Source organism: Rhyacophila brunnea, unplaced genomic scaffold (assembly GCF_057557595.1).
Source record: "Rhyacophila brunnea isolate RB1 unplaced genomic scaffold, BYU_Rbru_1.0 scaffold_18, whole genome shotgun sequence".
Classification (NCBI taxonomy): domain Eukaryota; kingdom Metazoa; phylum Arthropoda; class Insecta; order Trichoptera; family Rhyacophilidae; genus Rhyacophila; species Rhyacophila brunnea.
Genome location: NW_028232837.1, coordinates 31,405,328 through 31,422,610, shown reverse-complemented (window position 1 = coordinate 31,422,610; position 17,283 = coordinate 31,405,328). Strand labels below are relative to the sequence as shown.

At 31.1% G+C, this 17,283-nt stretch overlaps 1 protein-coding gene across 1 annotated transcript; it reads right to left on the bottom strand.

The window, feature by feature from the left end:
• Positions 1 to 376: 376 nt before the first annotated feature.
• LOC147073437 (uncharacterized) lies at positions 377 to 11,004 on the bottom strand. Its single transcript, XM_085945291.1, has 3 exons — positions 10,919 to 11,004; positions 3,067 to 3,732; positions 377 to 862 (listed from the first exon to the last, which is right to left on the bottom strand). Exons 1-3 carry the CDS (start codon positions 10,928 to 10,930, stop codon positions 521 to 523), a joined length of 1,020 nt encoding a protein of 339 aa, XP_085801417.1. The 5' UTR covers positions 10,931 to 11,004; the 3' UTR covers positions 377 to 520.
• Between the last annotated feature and the right edge of the window lie 6,279 nt (positions 11,005 to 17,283).

Below are 17,283 nucleotides of genomic sequence, written 5' to 3'. Positions count from 1 at the left end.
ATCACAGTTTTCTGTAGATGATAAATGTATTTTAAATAATAACATAAATAAAATAATATTTATTAAAAAAATGGGTTTGGGAAAGAACATAAGAGACAGTTTGCAACAAATAAGAATACGTGTTTGGTAAATAAAATTTCAGAAAATGTTACACCATAATTGAAATTTATAATAGTATGATATTATATTTTTATTAGATTGTAGTTGAGATGGGGAAAATGTAAATAAAAAAGTATATAAGACTAAAGAAAATATGAAATAAGTTAATGAATGATGATACTAAGTAAATAGAAAATAAATAAGCATTTTCAAAGATGGATTACACTTACTAATAAACTTATTTAATATGTTCGAAATGAAAGAACATCTGATAATATTTTTCTGTTAGACTACGATGCTAAATAAAGGTCTGACGAAAAATAGAACCAGCTCAATATAGATGTTAGAAACTAAAGTCAGCACAGTGTTCCATCTTATATGACTACGTGGAAGATTTTGATATATGGCTACCTATTATTTTTTACTGTTGAGATAAAGGTGATGAAAATTTAGAGATATAAGAAGAATACATATTTTTAGGTCCAGACAGCAAAGAATTTCTAGAGCCAGAAGGACCAGAATATACATTTTTAGAAGCAGCAGGAGCAGAATAATATTGCTGAGAACTGTAAACAGGCTTGACAGCTGGAGCCAGATAGGCTTGCTGTTGTGGCACGCTGATATAGTTCTTGGTTGGTGGCTGTCTTTGAAGAAGTTGGCTGTATCCAGTGTTGGGTTCTTGGTGACCTTCTGCTCCAATCAAAGCGTATGCTCCTTGAGATAGCTCTTCTGGGCCCTTGGATTCTCCACCTGGACCATCGTGCTAGAAAAATAATAACATTGTAATTATACATTTACCGTTATAAACCGTTCAGCGTTCGATTTTATAACTTAGCTCATCACAGTATAAAAAAGTGTTGAATGATATCTCAAATGTTAGCATGTGGCGCCCTTACTCTAATATTTTTATTATTGTATTATTGCTTTAATAAGATTAATTTTAAATTAGAAATGGGCGCATAAAATATTATTATTGTTAATGTTTTATATTTACCGATTAGATAGACAATTTGACAATTTCTGGAAATTAGATTATAAATCTAATAATACGAAATAGTTTTCAATGTAATAAAGAAGTCAACGCAACAAAAATATGTGAAATGCGATAGCCAGTCGATATTTGGGTAAAAAATAATAAATAACTCATCACGATAACCAGGTGGCTCCACAGGCGGAAAAGGTGAAACCTAAATAATGATGGTTGCTGTGAATTTTATAAGCATGAATATTCATAGCTTCAGGTTCAGACAAAATATGAAAATTGTATGAAGTACTTAACAATTATCTTTGCAAACATGATTTTTTGGTAATTGCAAACCTTATAGATGTTGTAGACTTTGCAAATTAACCAACAGTGAGTAATAAACAGTGAGTGTTGCAATTTCAATAATAATTAACTAAATTGATATAATAGGAATATTTTAATAGCGGTGCGTGCATTTAAGTTGCCAAGAGTCATAACTCACATATTCCAAAAATTGAGATTTGATCGCAAAAAACCACCAGAAGTATTAAACTCCCTTGAATATTAATGATTGAGCGAATCGATTTACATTTTTTTTTTAAATATATATAATACTAAGGCTGCAGACACACGGCACATTAAATCGTCTCTGTTCTGGCTGAACACACTAACTGGAGAATACTAGTTTTGAGAGACTTTGAAGTTGTTAAAATGTTTGAAATGGTCTATCATGTGAGTTTATTAAGTAATCGTAAAAAGGAGTTTGAAATAAGGAACATTTGTGTATAACTAGCTCAATATGTAATTTTTTAGAATTAGTGTCTTCTGCCAGAACAGTGACGAAATGATAAATAGAGTCCCCTGATTGGTTAAAAAGGCCTTGATGACTGCATTGAAAAATGTGAGTTATGACACCAACAGTCAACTTTGTCAACGATTTTCACATGGTTTAAAGTGACTTTTGATATCCAACTATTTTTCTTTGTTATAGATTAATACCTTTAGAATCACTTGGTAGATTTAACACAAAAATGACAAGATTGCATAATTTGAGTTACGACTCAATTACTTATTTAAGGAACTATAAAGAAATATAAATAAATTATCGATACTTTACAATATTACCTACAATTATGTAATGGTTTTGTATGGTTTTCATATTTGTATCATTGCACTGTTAATATAAATTATATAAAATATTTGAATTATTTTGGATAATCGTAATTTTCAAAATAAAACTACAAAGCGATATTGCCATACTAGTCAAATTTTACATTCACCTAATTAATATATATATATATTCAAATAATTCTTAATTTTAGTTAGCAATGACATTTTATGCATTACCTAAACTATTGGACCCATTATATTTCATTATATATCCAAAAACGTAAATAAATTATATATTGAACCTAGTGATATACAAGAACATAGTTTTACATCCATTTTTCAATACTAAGGCATAAAGTCCACTAAAGCGGACTTGCGGGGCGCTCGCGCATATTCTATGTGAATCATCGAAAATACAACGTAATCAAATACGCCAGCGCACACTGGATTCGACGACGCATTGTACCCGCCTGTCCCATGATTCATCGTTTTTTGGCTTCTCAGCGATACGAATTAACGAAAATACAACGTAGTCCATTCATTGAACACGGCAAGCAAAATCACGCTCCTGGAAGCGTCGTCGATAGACGGGCGAGAAGCCATTATTTAATAACAGTGAACTCTTTGTTTAGTTATTGCGTGTCCGATATTTGTGAATATTAATTACAAGCCCCGAGAAATTTAATAATATTTTTATTGCTTTGTTATCAGAGATGCTGATAATTATTTTGTGCTCCTTGAGCCCCTTATTACATAGGTGAAGGGTAATGCGCGGGTGGGAGGGGGCCTACTTCGTAGAGAGCGCACCAAGCGCCGCGTTGGTGGGCTTTATGCCTAAAACTTAATAATTACATAAACACCTACTAGTACTCAAAAACTTGCGTCGAACTAACCTGGTTGATGTATGAAAAGCCATACTGTGGATTTCCTTCATACACTTCAGGTTGAACGGCCTTCAATGAAGTAGCCTTAAAGGCTTGTGCAGGCTGTGGAGGATACGCCATATGCGGTGAAGAAGAATAGACGATCTGTGGAGCATGGGAGTAGCTTACAGGACCAGCTTGAGGATATGATACTTGAGGATAAGACACTTGCGAAGGCTGGGCCACAGGAGCGTAACTTGGAGAAGAATGCGAATATGCTACTTGGGGCTGAGCGTAACTCAACTGTGAGTGTTGCTGACTTGAATACACTTGGGGCTGATTTACATACGCTTGAGGGGGTGAAGCGTACACTTGTTGCTGGGTACTGTATGTATGAGGTGGGTTACTGTATGATTGTGGCTGGTTTGTATACTGCTGTTGTACAGTGTACCCTGGTTGGTGGAACGTTTGTTGTTGGTTGAACTGTTGCTGTGGGTACACTTGTTGTTGCTGCGTTGTGAAATCTTGGCTGGTTGTTGATGTCTCTTGCTGTACGAGTGGGAGATGGGCTCCGGGTCCGGTCTGGTCGTAGTTTTGCGACATGGCGAAAGCTATTTGAGCCGGGGACGCTGCGGACTGTGGCTGGTGAGTGTACACGGCATTTGAGCACGCCACCAACGCGGCCAACAGGAAAAACTGCAATAAGACAATATTATATTAGTTATGGGCAGGAAACAATCTTAATAATTTTAAATAGAAATAAACGGTTACGTGAAAACTGTATGTAGGTATTACATTTCACCATATCACTGTGTTGTTGTAGTGGAAAGAGTTGGCCGTATAGCATTGAGATTAAAAAATGACGCGTTTTTCGTGGATCTTTGCAGACAGTTATATTCCATTTTTATTAGATTCATTAAAACATTAATTTTATATTGTTTTGTATCAAATATCTGATAATAACGCTGTCATTATTATCAGATATTTGATTGGTACGACTTACGACCACCTACTTGCTAACCTAATTTTAAATCATTTAGTTGAGTATTTTATTTTGAAATGCATTTAATCTCAATGCTATACGGCTCGGTTTCCGATACAACAGCTCACGATGAACTGTGATTCGACCAAAGGCATACTTTCAATTTTCTCAATACTTACAGAAATTAACATTAATTGGTTGAACTCGATCTTTGGAATCCTTTCTGATCACATGTTTTTTTTAGCAATTTAATGTATGCTTGGATCCTAAATTTATACCAAATGGGATTATTTTTTGTACACGTCAGTATTTTACTACACTGTACACCAGTGTATACCTACACACAATTTCATTGGTATATTTGGAAAAAAACTATAGAATATAATTGAATTGAGATAGATACGACAGTTTTACCGTTGGATAAAAAAATAATATTGATGTATAGTTAACTCAAAACCACATTTTTTTCGAGTTACTCTAGTCTGGATTCAAGTAGACAACACATTTTGATTAAACCTGTTTTTTTTCAAAAACTATAATAATAATTTCTACTAATACCACGAATGAATGGCTACGGCTAGTTAAAATAAATACCTCAAAAATGAAGGGATGTAATAATTAATATATATATTGTGAATTTCTTAATCGAATAATACATAGGTAGGTACATAATAATACCTATATACTTACTGATTTATTTTGTTAACTTGAATCTTGGCCACTTTAGGAAATTTATGAGTCTAAAATTGTAGCTTCTAATCTATACCTATATCCATGAAATAACAAGAATATTATTTAAAGATTTTACGGATAATTAATGATCACAATGCGGGACCAGGTGAAGTTGATAAGATAATAATATGTTACTCATATTATTGTACTACTAAATAATACCTATCATTTATCCAATCTAGATTCCTGAACAATTATTTGATGTTTCCATGTTTTACATTTTTATATTATGTGTTCTAAATTCATCCACTGATTTCCAATCATCTCTTAATTCAATTTGAATGTAAATAATATATTTTACCACGTTTTTCTTAGCTCGTATTCTTGTTTGTCCGGTGGTTGTTTATCCAGTAAAAATCTTGCAATCGATTGTTAACTAACTTCCCGACTAGCTAGACATTTGAAGCTTTTAGAATATATCAGAACACGATACTTTTAGCCATCTTTAAGTAGAATTGAATTCATTTTCAATTAATTATGTTTTGTATGAAAAGTTATTTCGGAAGAAATCCGTAATCCAATCCACTATTATTGGTTGCTAAGGGGGTGGTCCTAGTAACTAAATTATTAATATATACGTGCGTAACTATGGAAATCAAAATGACATTTCAGTATTCTATAGTATTTGTTTGTTTGTTGCAAGATAGCAAAAAAATGATTTGTTGACAACTGCCTTATTTGTCCAAAATTATTAATACATAGAATTGTCAAGTTTATATGATTCAACAATTCAAAATTTAAAAACGTGGTATATAAAAAGTTCTTTTTATCTTGTAATTATTTATAACTTAGTCTAAACTTTATTATTTATTTAAGTAGGTATATTGCGACCTTCAACACATTGTTAAATCACTTTTATTTTCCTTTGTGTCGGATCTAACGAAAAAAATCATACATTTTTTATACATAATACATTATAACACCTAACAGATATAAGAAAAAAACTTTAAACGATTATCTTATATTGAAGAAATAGGTGGGTCTCTGCCTACATAGTTACTAAACGAATATAGCACATTCCAATCTATGCAAAAACCAGAATTTACTACGCCAAGGCTAAAAACTACCTTTTTGTACTTATTGCTTATCTGTACGCGCAGTGACGTACGGCAGGTACCCAGTGTTGTTTATTATTATTTTTTAAGTATCTTTTTTAAGTAAATGTTTTTTCTCTGTTACGTTTGAGAGAGATTCGGCGATTAATTTATGGCAATAATTATTGATGAAAAATTATAGAATGTACCACGTATTGTTCATCCCAAATAAGAATTGTACTTAGGAAGGTTTTGATTTAATTTGTGTTTGTGTTATTATTATTTTTATATTCTATATTGTAATATTTGTTATAATGTAAATCTTTCAAAAATTGATTTCTTTTATTTTATTAACTGTCAATTAATGGTGGAACTGCATTGTATTGTTGTTTTTATTTAATAAAACGAATTTTTTTGTAGTACTTATTCCACTTTTAATCAATAGATTAGGACCGGTTTCGTCCGCCTCAGTCTAAAATTCGGTCTAAAATTAATAACATAATTATTGTGATCAATGCTCTGAGATGGGGGTGAAAACGGTTATAAAATGTGGTTTCACTAGAAAACAGCCGAAAAAAAAATTAACATACATAACTTGAAAACACATCAGATATTATATACCTACTAGAAAAAATCATATTTGATAAAAAAAAATACGATGCTTGACTGGATTTGTACCCGTATAAACACTGGTATCGCGCCAACTGTGCATTAACCAATTATGCTACGAGCCTCCTATCTAATTGTGACAATTTAAACTAGTAGGTCATAGATGAAATGCTTATCAAATTGCGTTATTATTGGCTATCGGTTTTTGTGTATTAAATCAATGAATAATAATTAATTACTAACGAACGCCCGGCTCTCGCCAAATATTTTAGTTATAACGTATATTTGAACTTGCTAAAAAAAAATAATAAACCATTTCTTTTTTCAACGAATAATTCATTTCAAGTTATGTATGTTCAATATATGGAATGTTACATTCTCAAAATCTTGTGAATTATTCGATTAATAAAAGAAATGGTTTATTAAATAAATATAAGCTTATCTACGTCACTGAAAAATACACATGGATAATAATTAAGAGATATTGAACTTAGGTATGTACTTCAATAAACAAGTTGCATAATCTTATGTGATATTGAAAATAAATAAGTTTCATACTCGAACACAATATCCGTGTTGTACGGTAGCCAGAAATTAGATAATAATTTAAATTACGCATTAACTAGTTAGCTATATGTCACCCTAATAGTCAAACAATATAAAATACTTTTCACTAAATTCTACATTCAAACACTGAAAATAATTTTAAACATGTATGTAATTTCATTATCTTGCAAATCACATAACTATTCTAGTAAAAAAATATTCCGATTTAACAAATTTAATGTATATTTGAATGAGTGACAGTTTATTAATGCTTGAGAATGTAAAACCTTCCATAATTATGCATTATGTTCTACAATCATTTTACACATTTCCTTTAGGTATTCTTTGGAAAGTGATACGTTTGTTTCAAACCGTCTACCCAAGTACTTTCTCTACTGCTATATTATAAGTAATTTACTTTTCTGAGGTTTTTGTTTTATTGATAATATATGAAAAAGCTTACTTAAATCCTAGGCATTTTCATGGATGTTGTGTTTGTGGATGTTTATATGACGATTAAAACACAACAATCTATCTAAAATAGCTACATTAATTTTAGATATTCTTGTCTCTATTACCCTAGACCCTACTTAGTTATACAAAGGAAAAACTTTCCTCCCCAAACCGTTTCCATAAATAAGGAAATGGATGAAAAGATAAATTTTGTCAAATGTATGACAAGGTTTGGTTATCTGTTTAAATGGCCCATATTACAAATATTTACAAAATTTCATCTAAATTCTAAACCCACAAAAAATGTCTTCAATGAATGGATGAATGAATGAAAATGCTTCAAAATTTGTCGGATAAAACCATTTACGGTGACATGAAAAATAAATTTCTTATATCTCATCTCTTAATAAGTACTTACTACTATTTTTAATTTTTCATCCCATCTATTATTATATCAGTCTTTATTGTATACTACGCCAGCAAAGGGTATCTACTCCCATGTTTAAATAACCTTTTAAAATTGTACAGACGCTTGTCCGATCCTTCATTTATTAATAATAATGTAATACCAAGTAAATAATAAAATTATAGTTGCACTACCTATATAATATGGATATTTCTCGCGTAATCATATTATGAAAATAATACTTGCCCCATTGATATGTTTAACTACAACAATTATTATTGTTCAAATTTAGATTAAATAAACAACTAAATGGCATATAAAAAAACAATATATATTTTCATTATATGCATAGATTGCGTTAACATTATCTATATTTTCAATAAATATACAATAATAATTATTATACAGATTATGAAATGGCATGTTTACATAATACCAATAATTGAGCCTAATTTGGATATAACGCTAGTAAATCTTGTAAAACTCATAAATTCCATTTTGGTAAAAAAAAAAATATTTTCATTAAATACGCCAATATTATTGCTAGTTTGTGTAAGAGACTTGCACACATAACACGTTAAAAATCATTCCACAAAAGACACCTGTATACCAGGAATCGTCGCCATTTTTATAGTCTTTGTATGTACCTAGTCGTTTTCTATTTTTTTGTTTTTTGAATCACTGAATGAATGAATTAGACTGTTTTTACTACATTTTTCTTAGCTCGTATTCTTGTTTGTCCGGTGGTTGTTTATCCAGTACAAATCTTGCAATCGATTTTTAACTAACTTCCCGACTAGCTAGATATTTGAAACTTTTAGAATATATCAGAACACGATGCCAATGCATTCTTTTAATACATTTGGCCATCTTTAAATATAATTGAATTCATTTTCACTGAGTTCTGTTTTGTATTAAAAGTTATTTCGGAAAAAATCCGTAATCCAATCCACTATTATTGGTTGCTAGGGGTCTGGGGTCCTAGCAACTAAATTAGTAATATATACGTGCGTTACTATGGAAACAATATGAAATGTCAAAATGACATTTCAGTATTATTTCTATCAAGTACAATTTTTTTTGATCGTTTAAGCTAGTCAAGTCAAGTTTATATGATTCAACAGAAAATTAAAAAACGTGGTATATAAAAATTTCTTTTTATCTTGTAATTATTATAGTCTTTGTATGTACGTAGTCGTTTTCTATTTTTTTGTTTTTTGCAATGACTGAATGAATGAATTAGACTGTTTTTTTGTTTCTTAAAATCACTGATTTTGGATTTTTGAGGTTTACAGAATAGAATGAAGACAGCATATTATTATTTAATTTTGATTTGTTTCAAATATTTAAAACAAAGGAATCCAGTAGTAGGTACCTATATTATCATTTATCATATCATATCATATTGTTTCAAATTTAATAAATAACGATTTAAATTGATTTACTTGCATATACAGATATTTTCAAATGTCACGTACTTAAATGAAATTCAACAATTTTTCACACAAAACACTCTAATAATTACAACAAAAAACGTATAAGTATACCATTCGCTCCAATTAAAATCATTAAATGAATGTGTTACACTTAATAACTAATATTCATATAATACGCAAAGTAAGTGAACAAAGCACATATTATATAATTATTATGGAATATTTCATAATTAACTACCTATGGATAATACGAGTACTTATAAAGTATTTATAAATTGGACCGCGTTATATATTTTTTTGTATATCAAGTGTTATCAATCATATAAAAACACAGTTATGATTTAATAGACCACTTCTTTTATTCAACGAATAATTCACAAGATTAGAGAATGTAACATTCTATAACCGATAGTCAAGATTATCAACGCAATTTGATAAGCATTTCAAGTAAGAACTAATAGTTAAAATTGTCGTAATTAAGTATGATGGTCGTAGTTTTAATTAGAAAAGCACACTGGCGTGAATCCAGCATTTACAGGTTCATCAGTTGTCGTATTTTTTGTCTATTGGCTATATGCAAGATTATGATTAATATAAGTGACAACTGGTATTAAAAAGATTAAAGGTATCTAAAAGATTTGAAATATTGATAGATCCTTGTTCCTTTGGGCGAGTTTTAAATGTAGCGCGTATACAAATCCTTCAAAACAAAGATGTTGAATTTGTCATCTTCCCGATGCAGACTTATTTGGTTTCCTAATATAAATCACTTAATCAAGTTCAGTTTGACGTATGTAAGTGCTTATTTTTTATATTAAAAAAAATGTAGGATTACCTGCTTCTTAATTTGAGAGTTTACGTATTTAAAAGGGTTTTCTATATAAAATTTTAATCTTTGCTTCAAAACGATTATTTGAGTTTCGCGAAAACGTTATTTGATAGAATAATGCTTCAATTTTACATAGTCCCATAGCTGGATCCGAGCATGTAAGTATCGTAAGTGAAGAACGCATTTATTTTTCAATCACAGTTATAAATAAATTCATATCAATCTTTTCATTAGCTATTGATTTATACAACGATTAAAAGGTAGGCACATGATTTTGTAACAATTTTATTTGACGCCGATGACTCGATCGAGTCGTCAGAACATTTAAAAGGGGGCCTCGAAACAGTTTAAAACATTCATACACTTATTAAATTTATAAATTGAGTAAGTATACATTTTCACCTAAAGTATAAATATAACAAAAACACTGCACCTAATATCAAGGAGGCTTTTAATATTACCACTTAAACAGATACTTTCGTACTTACCTACACATAAAAAATAAAACAATAATATTATTATCTCTTTTCATTGTTATCTTTAGTAATATTTTTTTTTGTTCCAAGATGTGATTATAGGAAAGAAATGCATTGATATTTTAGTATGTAGTAGTGGTTATTATAATTTATTTATTTTGATTTTTATCATGGAAGCTCTACGCCTCGGGCCTCCACGTCCCTAAACTCGCTACTGAGTTGTAAAGTTATAACAAAATATGGAAATCGAATCACGCTTTTTGATGTGACTGAATAGGTTATGTTTCTTAACTATGACACTTACACTATCCTGTTCAAATATAATACATTCAATTAATTTAATATATGAAAGTATTCAAAGTTTTATAATACCACATACCTTAAATGCCATCGCACTTTCTTGTCAATAATATTCAACTTCCGGTACGAAAGGTGCACTCGAGTCTGTCGATCACTCACAAATGTAAATCAAGAGATACAACCTTGGTAATTTATACTCCGCCAGGTGATATAGATTACCTCTCCCTTCGGAGGCTGTTGAATCAAAACCGAAAACAACAAAATGAACATCGAAAGCATACAAAAAAATACGGATTTGTTTCTGAATATTACGCATATATATTCAAAATTAAAAACAGCCACATCTATATGGATACCATATAAAAATATACAACTCTGATACTTAACATTTTACCTTTCCTCTCCACTTTTATTTCAGACTAAAATTATCCGTTGATTCGATGAAGAGTTGTTATGAAATTCTCTCATAAAAATATTCTATAGGTACCTACATACAATTCTTTTATCCATATGTTTACAAAATATTATTTTATGGTTTTATGTTTTATAGTAGTCTATAAATATTTTTTATTCGATGTATTTATGTCAGCCTTTCTATTTTCGCACTATGTATATTTATAATCTGAAGGGTTGTATTTTAAATGTTTTCTTTGCTTTCTAGTAGATTCGTGCTTCTGTATAGAGATTTCACTATCAGTATATGTAGTAATAAAACTAAATATACTGACATATTGTAGTATTAAATGAGTCTAGGTCACGATGATCAAAACCCCGATAACTAAAATTGCATTATTTTTACCACGTTTTTATTAGCTCGTATTCTTGTTTGTCCAGTACATATTTTTTCTTGTTTGTCCAAGATTTGTATTGGACGATTGAAGATTTTTAACTAACTTCCCGACTAGCTAGACATTTGAAACTTTTAGAACATAACAGAACACGACGACAATGCATTCTTTTGATACTTTTAGCCATTTTTAAGCAGAATTGAATTCATCTTCCGTTAACTCTGTTTTGTATAGAAAGTTATTATTGATGGTTGCTAAGGGGGTCCTAGCAACTAAATTATTAATATATACGTGCGTTACTATGGAAAGCAATGTGAAATGTCAAAATGACATTTCAGTGTTCTATATTTATTTAGTATTTCTATCAAGTATTTATTGATACATATAATTGTCAAGTTTATATGATTCAACAGAAAATTTAAAAACGTGGTATATAAAAAGTTCTTTTTATCTTGTACCTAATTATATTTAGATAAACTCACTCGCAGTGGTCAGTAAACTTTCGATAGCAAAACTTTTGCAAAAATCTAATAAAAATAAAAATTGAAGAATTATATTTTATGTTAAGACGTATTTTCCGGTTACATGTCAATTGTACGTAAAACATTTCACTGTGGCACAGTTCGCCATGAGCTTTATATCGGAAAGAGATGACCGTATACTATACGGTCTCCAATTTTATTAGATTCAATATGAACATTAATTCAATTCTCATGGCTAATTTTGGCAAAATTCATAAATTCAAGAATGAAAACCTAACCTAACCTAACACATAATCCAGTATATCGACTATTTACAAAATGTGTTTGCTGCTGGCTTCCTGTAAAGTGTAAACCGACAAGAACCCTGTTTTATTTAGACATAAATTTTATCTCAGTACTATACCACCCAAAGAGGTTGGACGGTCTTTAATATACAGCCATGTTATATTTCCAGTACAACATTTCACGGTGAAGTGTGAATTTTTTTTTAAACTAACAAACAATATCTACACATTGTAGGCTTAGTTCAATGAAAACGAATACGTTTGACTAACAAAGTTTAGTGTGCACTATTTATGTTGAATCTTAAAAGCGTACCTCCACCCTTCGCCACTAATAAACACAAAAGTTTGCGAATACCGAAGAAGATCTTCGAAGGAAACCCAGGGGGGAAAAGGCCAGTGGGAAAGCCACGCACACGATGGGGTGATAACATTACAAAAGATGCCAACCAGCTGCTAAAAATCAGGACCTGGAAAAACCGTGCGGAGGACCGTTCCGGCTGGAGGACGGCGGTAAAGGAGGCCAGGGCTTGACTTGAGCTGTAGCGCCATCGAAGAAGAAGAAGAATAACACACAATATCTACACATTGTAGTCTTAGTTCAATGAAAACGAATACGTTTGACTGACAAAGTATAGTGTGCACTATTTATGTCGGATCTTAACAGCCTACCTCCACCCTTCTTTACTGATAAACACAAAAAACTTTTCCGATTACAGAACTGGAGGAATATAAACAAACCAAATAATCTAAAAATCGGTTATTTTTAAATTCATAAAAAATAATCTCTTAACCAAATGTAAGGTTTTACTATTTAACTGTTGTCAATTTGACATATTGGAATTTTGATCAACATCCACTTTATTAAAATTTATTTGACATTTTTTCATTAATTCGTGTGATATTTTATCAAAAGTAGTCACAAACACAAAATTATATTGTCAAGAGAAAACATCTCCCCAAAGACACCGGTAAAGGTTCAATCCATCGCAGTGCATTTTCACCAGCTTGGTGAATGCCATAAATTCTTCCAAAAAAGGTAAGCAGGACGCATATCTCAAGAACCTTCTCAGCATTTTGGATTTCTCCGCACCCATTTAAATTACACGGTGTTCATCGCTAGTTAGGCCTACGATGTGAGTTGCGTTCCTAGGCGCTTTGTCATTGCGTATATCAGTAGATAGGAGTTACATACCACCGATTCTTAACATTCTTAGTAAATATTTGCAATTTTTAAAAATATTATAAATTGCTGCTCGAAATTATCCGACTCTCCCTCGCACTCCAGCGATACTACAAGGATGATCTACGTGCATCAGGGTTAACATGGTATGAGATGATAGACATTGGAAAGTGGTGTTCTTGTGATTCCAGTTAGTTTATTTAAATTTAAGGAATGGGGAATATTGATAGTATCTATTTATGTTTATTGGCAAAAAACGTTATTAACTTTTTGAAATCCATATGCGACACCTGTGGGTCTATTCTATACTTATCGAACACTAAATTGATAAATAGTATCAAACACCTATCTTGCTGCTGTTAAAATATCGCACTTATTGCAACAATAAAAACCAGCTTCGTGTAATTGGTACAATAAGTACTAATATTTTGATACAAACCTACCCTAAGTTTGATAATATTTATCACTTTATCACTTTAGCGGTCGATAAGCATAGAATAGACCCACTGGAGCAATTATTGTAAAACAAAATCCATTGAAATAAAAATACAAAATTTATAATAAACCATTTCTTTTATTTAACGAATAATTCACAAGATTTAAGAATGTAACATTCCATATATTAAACATACAATTTCATGTAGGACCTACTAGTTTAAATTTTCTCAAATAGGTAGGAGGCTCGTAGCTTAATTGGTAAAAGCATTTTAGCGCGATACCAGTGGATATACGGGATCAAATCCCGTCAAGCATCGTATTTTTTTTCTAGTGGGTATATATCTGAGGTGTTTTCAAGTTATGTATGTTCAAAATTCAAAATGTTGGGATCTTGTCAAAATTAAGGAAGTGGGTAAGTATTAATTGAATACATTTCGTTTATGACATATTAATATATACCTACTTATATTGAAATAACGTAAGTACCTACTTACATAGTTTTTCACAAATAAATAATCTATCATAATTAAATATTATATAAGTATATAAAAAAATCATTTTACTTTTTTGAAAAACTATTATGTACTCTCCAAATAAACTGGTTTAAGATTTAATACGTAATAAAGGTCAGCCGAAAAAATGTCAACTCACTCAATTATATACCTAGCACCTTCCTATATACATAATACAAATAAATCATTACACTAAATAGGCTGCTAGTTGCCACGTTTGCAGTATGTACTATTTTTTTCGGGTGGACCTTGGTCGCCTTAAGCAGATTCCTTCTGTATGTCCAGTCCAATCTATATCTATCTATCATACTATCTTCTCCACTACTGACGTACAACTACAGTTAATGAGTCCACAAAACCATACCCGCTCCACACCACACCATGTCTTAATTGGGCGTATCATGGTACCGAAGATTTGCTTATGCTTGTTTGCATCATTTTTTATGACTGGGAATATCGCAGGAGCAGTTATCCAAGACTGAGGTTCCCATGATCCTAAATGTGCTTTGACTGAATTTACAAAAATTGTTAAGCTGATACAAAACTGCCGAACAATCTAAGTGAAGAAATATTGACGCTATCAACCAGAAATTGTCTAAATGTAACAAAATTGAACTTTGTGGTGACCAGGTTAGATGGACCGATGGGCCTAACAGCTGTTTATACCAACTGGAACATCTCTTCCATCTAGGACCACATTCTCGAACATTCCTAAAGGATATGATTTGCATCCTGTATTGCTCCCCCACATGGACATGGTGAACGGGCATCAAGACCAAGCTCATAGACCTTGGAATATGCCAAGGAAGCGACCATATCCAGTCAAGAATTGATTGATATAATGGTCCGGGGGACAAGCGGTTATCTCCATTCGCCATTTAATATTTGGAAAAAAAACCATATACGTGTGCCTGTCGTTGGTAAGAGGCATTCCACTTTTTTATACCAGACACAAGTGAGGAGCATAGTAGATAGTAGATACGTACCTCAACATATATGCAGATCAAGCGGGAGGACCCTAACCAGACAGATTAATAAGTCAGTCTCCATAGACGAAGATTTTGGAGGCGGGATCGGCTTATTACTTTATGACTGTCATGCCAATGCAAATGCCATGCAAATTTACTATCAAACCTACTCGTGGTCTCCCAGATCTCTGTTTTCCTCTCTCTAGATCTCTGTTTGGACGATTTACACCTCTTGCGTGTAGTATTTTACATAATAATAATTACAAAATAATGATCTATTTCACGATTTATATATGCTTATCGATTGTATTATTATTGATAAGGTAGGAGGTTTTTTACAAACACTTCAATAATTATTCATAATTTGTTTGTTATATATTTTTTATTGTGATACTTGACCTAATAGGTAGGTGATAAAGTTTTTACCTACTTTATTGTATTGATTTGTTATATAAGTTAGAGCTAATTATTGTACTCGTGGTCAGTGTATAATTGCCTTTTGGTGATTGTACATAGTGCCTGAAGATGCCGAAAGGCGAAACCCAGGTCGCAAAAACGACTCAAATGAAATAGTAAAAAACTTAAATCCATTCAAATTTAAATTCAAATTCCATCTAGTACCCTCGGTCGATAGTAATCTAATATATAAAAATCAATATTTGTTTGTTGGTTTGTTTGTTTATTTGTTTGTTCGTATTTTCGTTCGTTTCGTAGTTTCGTAGTTTCGTTCGTTCCTATACTATTCATCCGATTGCGATGAAATTTTTTCGTGTGCATGTCCACGAAGATTTCTGAATTAGAAAATCATCTTCTTCTATTCGTATGCGTTCCTATACTATTCATCCGATTACGATGAAACTTTTGTCAGTTGTGCACACACCTGCGAAGATTTCTAAATTAGTATTATATAAAATACAAAGTTTGTTGTTTGTTTGTTCCATCCAATTTTGATTTTTTTTACTACGTATCTATTAATAACATTAATAATGTTTTCATATTTTGGATTCGATTTTAATTTAGTGTTCTCTTGTTTCACCTATACTCCTATTAGAATTATTTTCATATTGCCATATTGTATTACACAGATGTTTTAATATTAAAAAAATAATCACCTCTTATTATTTTTTAAATATCTAAGATAAATATAACCACGAAGCGACCCTGTGCGAAGCCGGGTACTTCAGCTAGTATATAATAAAATATGTGTTTTCAATAAGAATGCAGCCTTATTAAATATTGTCTGTTCGGTAACTAACAAGGTTATTGCCCCCATGTAAATTTTCTAATACAATTCTCTATAACATACGAAAAAAAAATACTTTATTATTCATGCAATAGAAAAACTTGAACAGCAAATATTATAATGATTCTATTAAAATTAGTATAATTACACAGTTAATCGAAGTAATCAGTAAGTATAATATTTTAATAATACCAATGCTAGAAACCCGTATTGATGCATGGAAATAAATTTATATCAATTGTTTTAATTTGTTTTTTTGTTTCGTAGCAACCACAGTGACCTTTCATATTATGTGAAATGGACATCCGATACGTCAATTTTTTTCAATAGTGCTCGGATTACACTCGTAAATAGATCATTTTTTTCATAATTTATTTTTAAATAAAAAATATCAGTAAGTGTATTGTAATATTATGTAGGTAGATATTACTAAATATTAAGTCACCGTATAATTTTGGTAAGTACTACCATGGCTGAGCTAGAACTTTGTAGGACCTTGCGCGTCTATTCTATACACAAGGCTGCTTTTGGTCCGCTACGGTAGCTAAA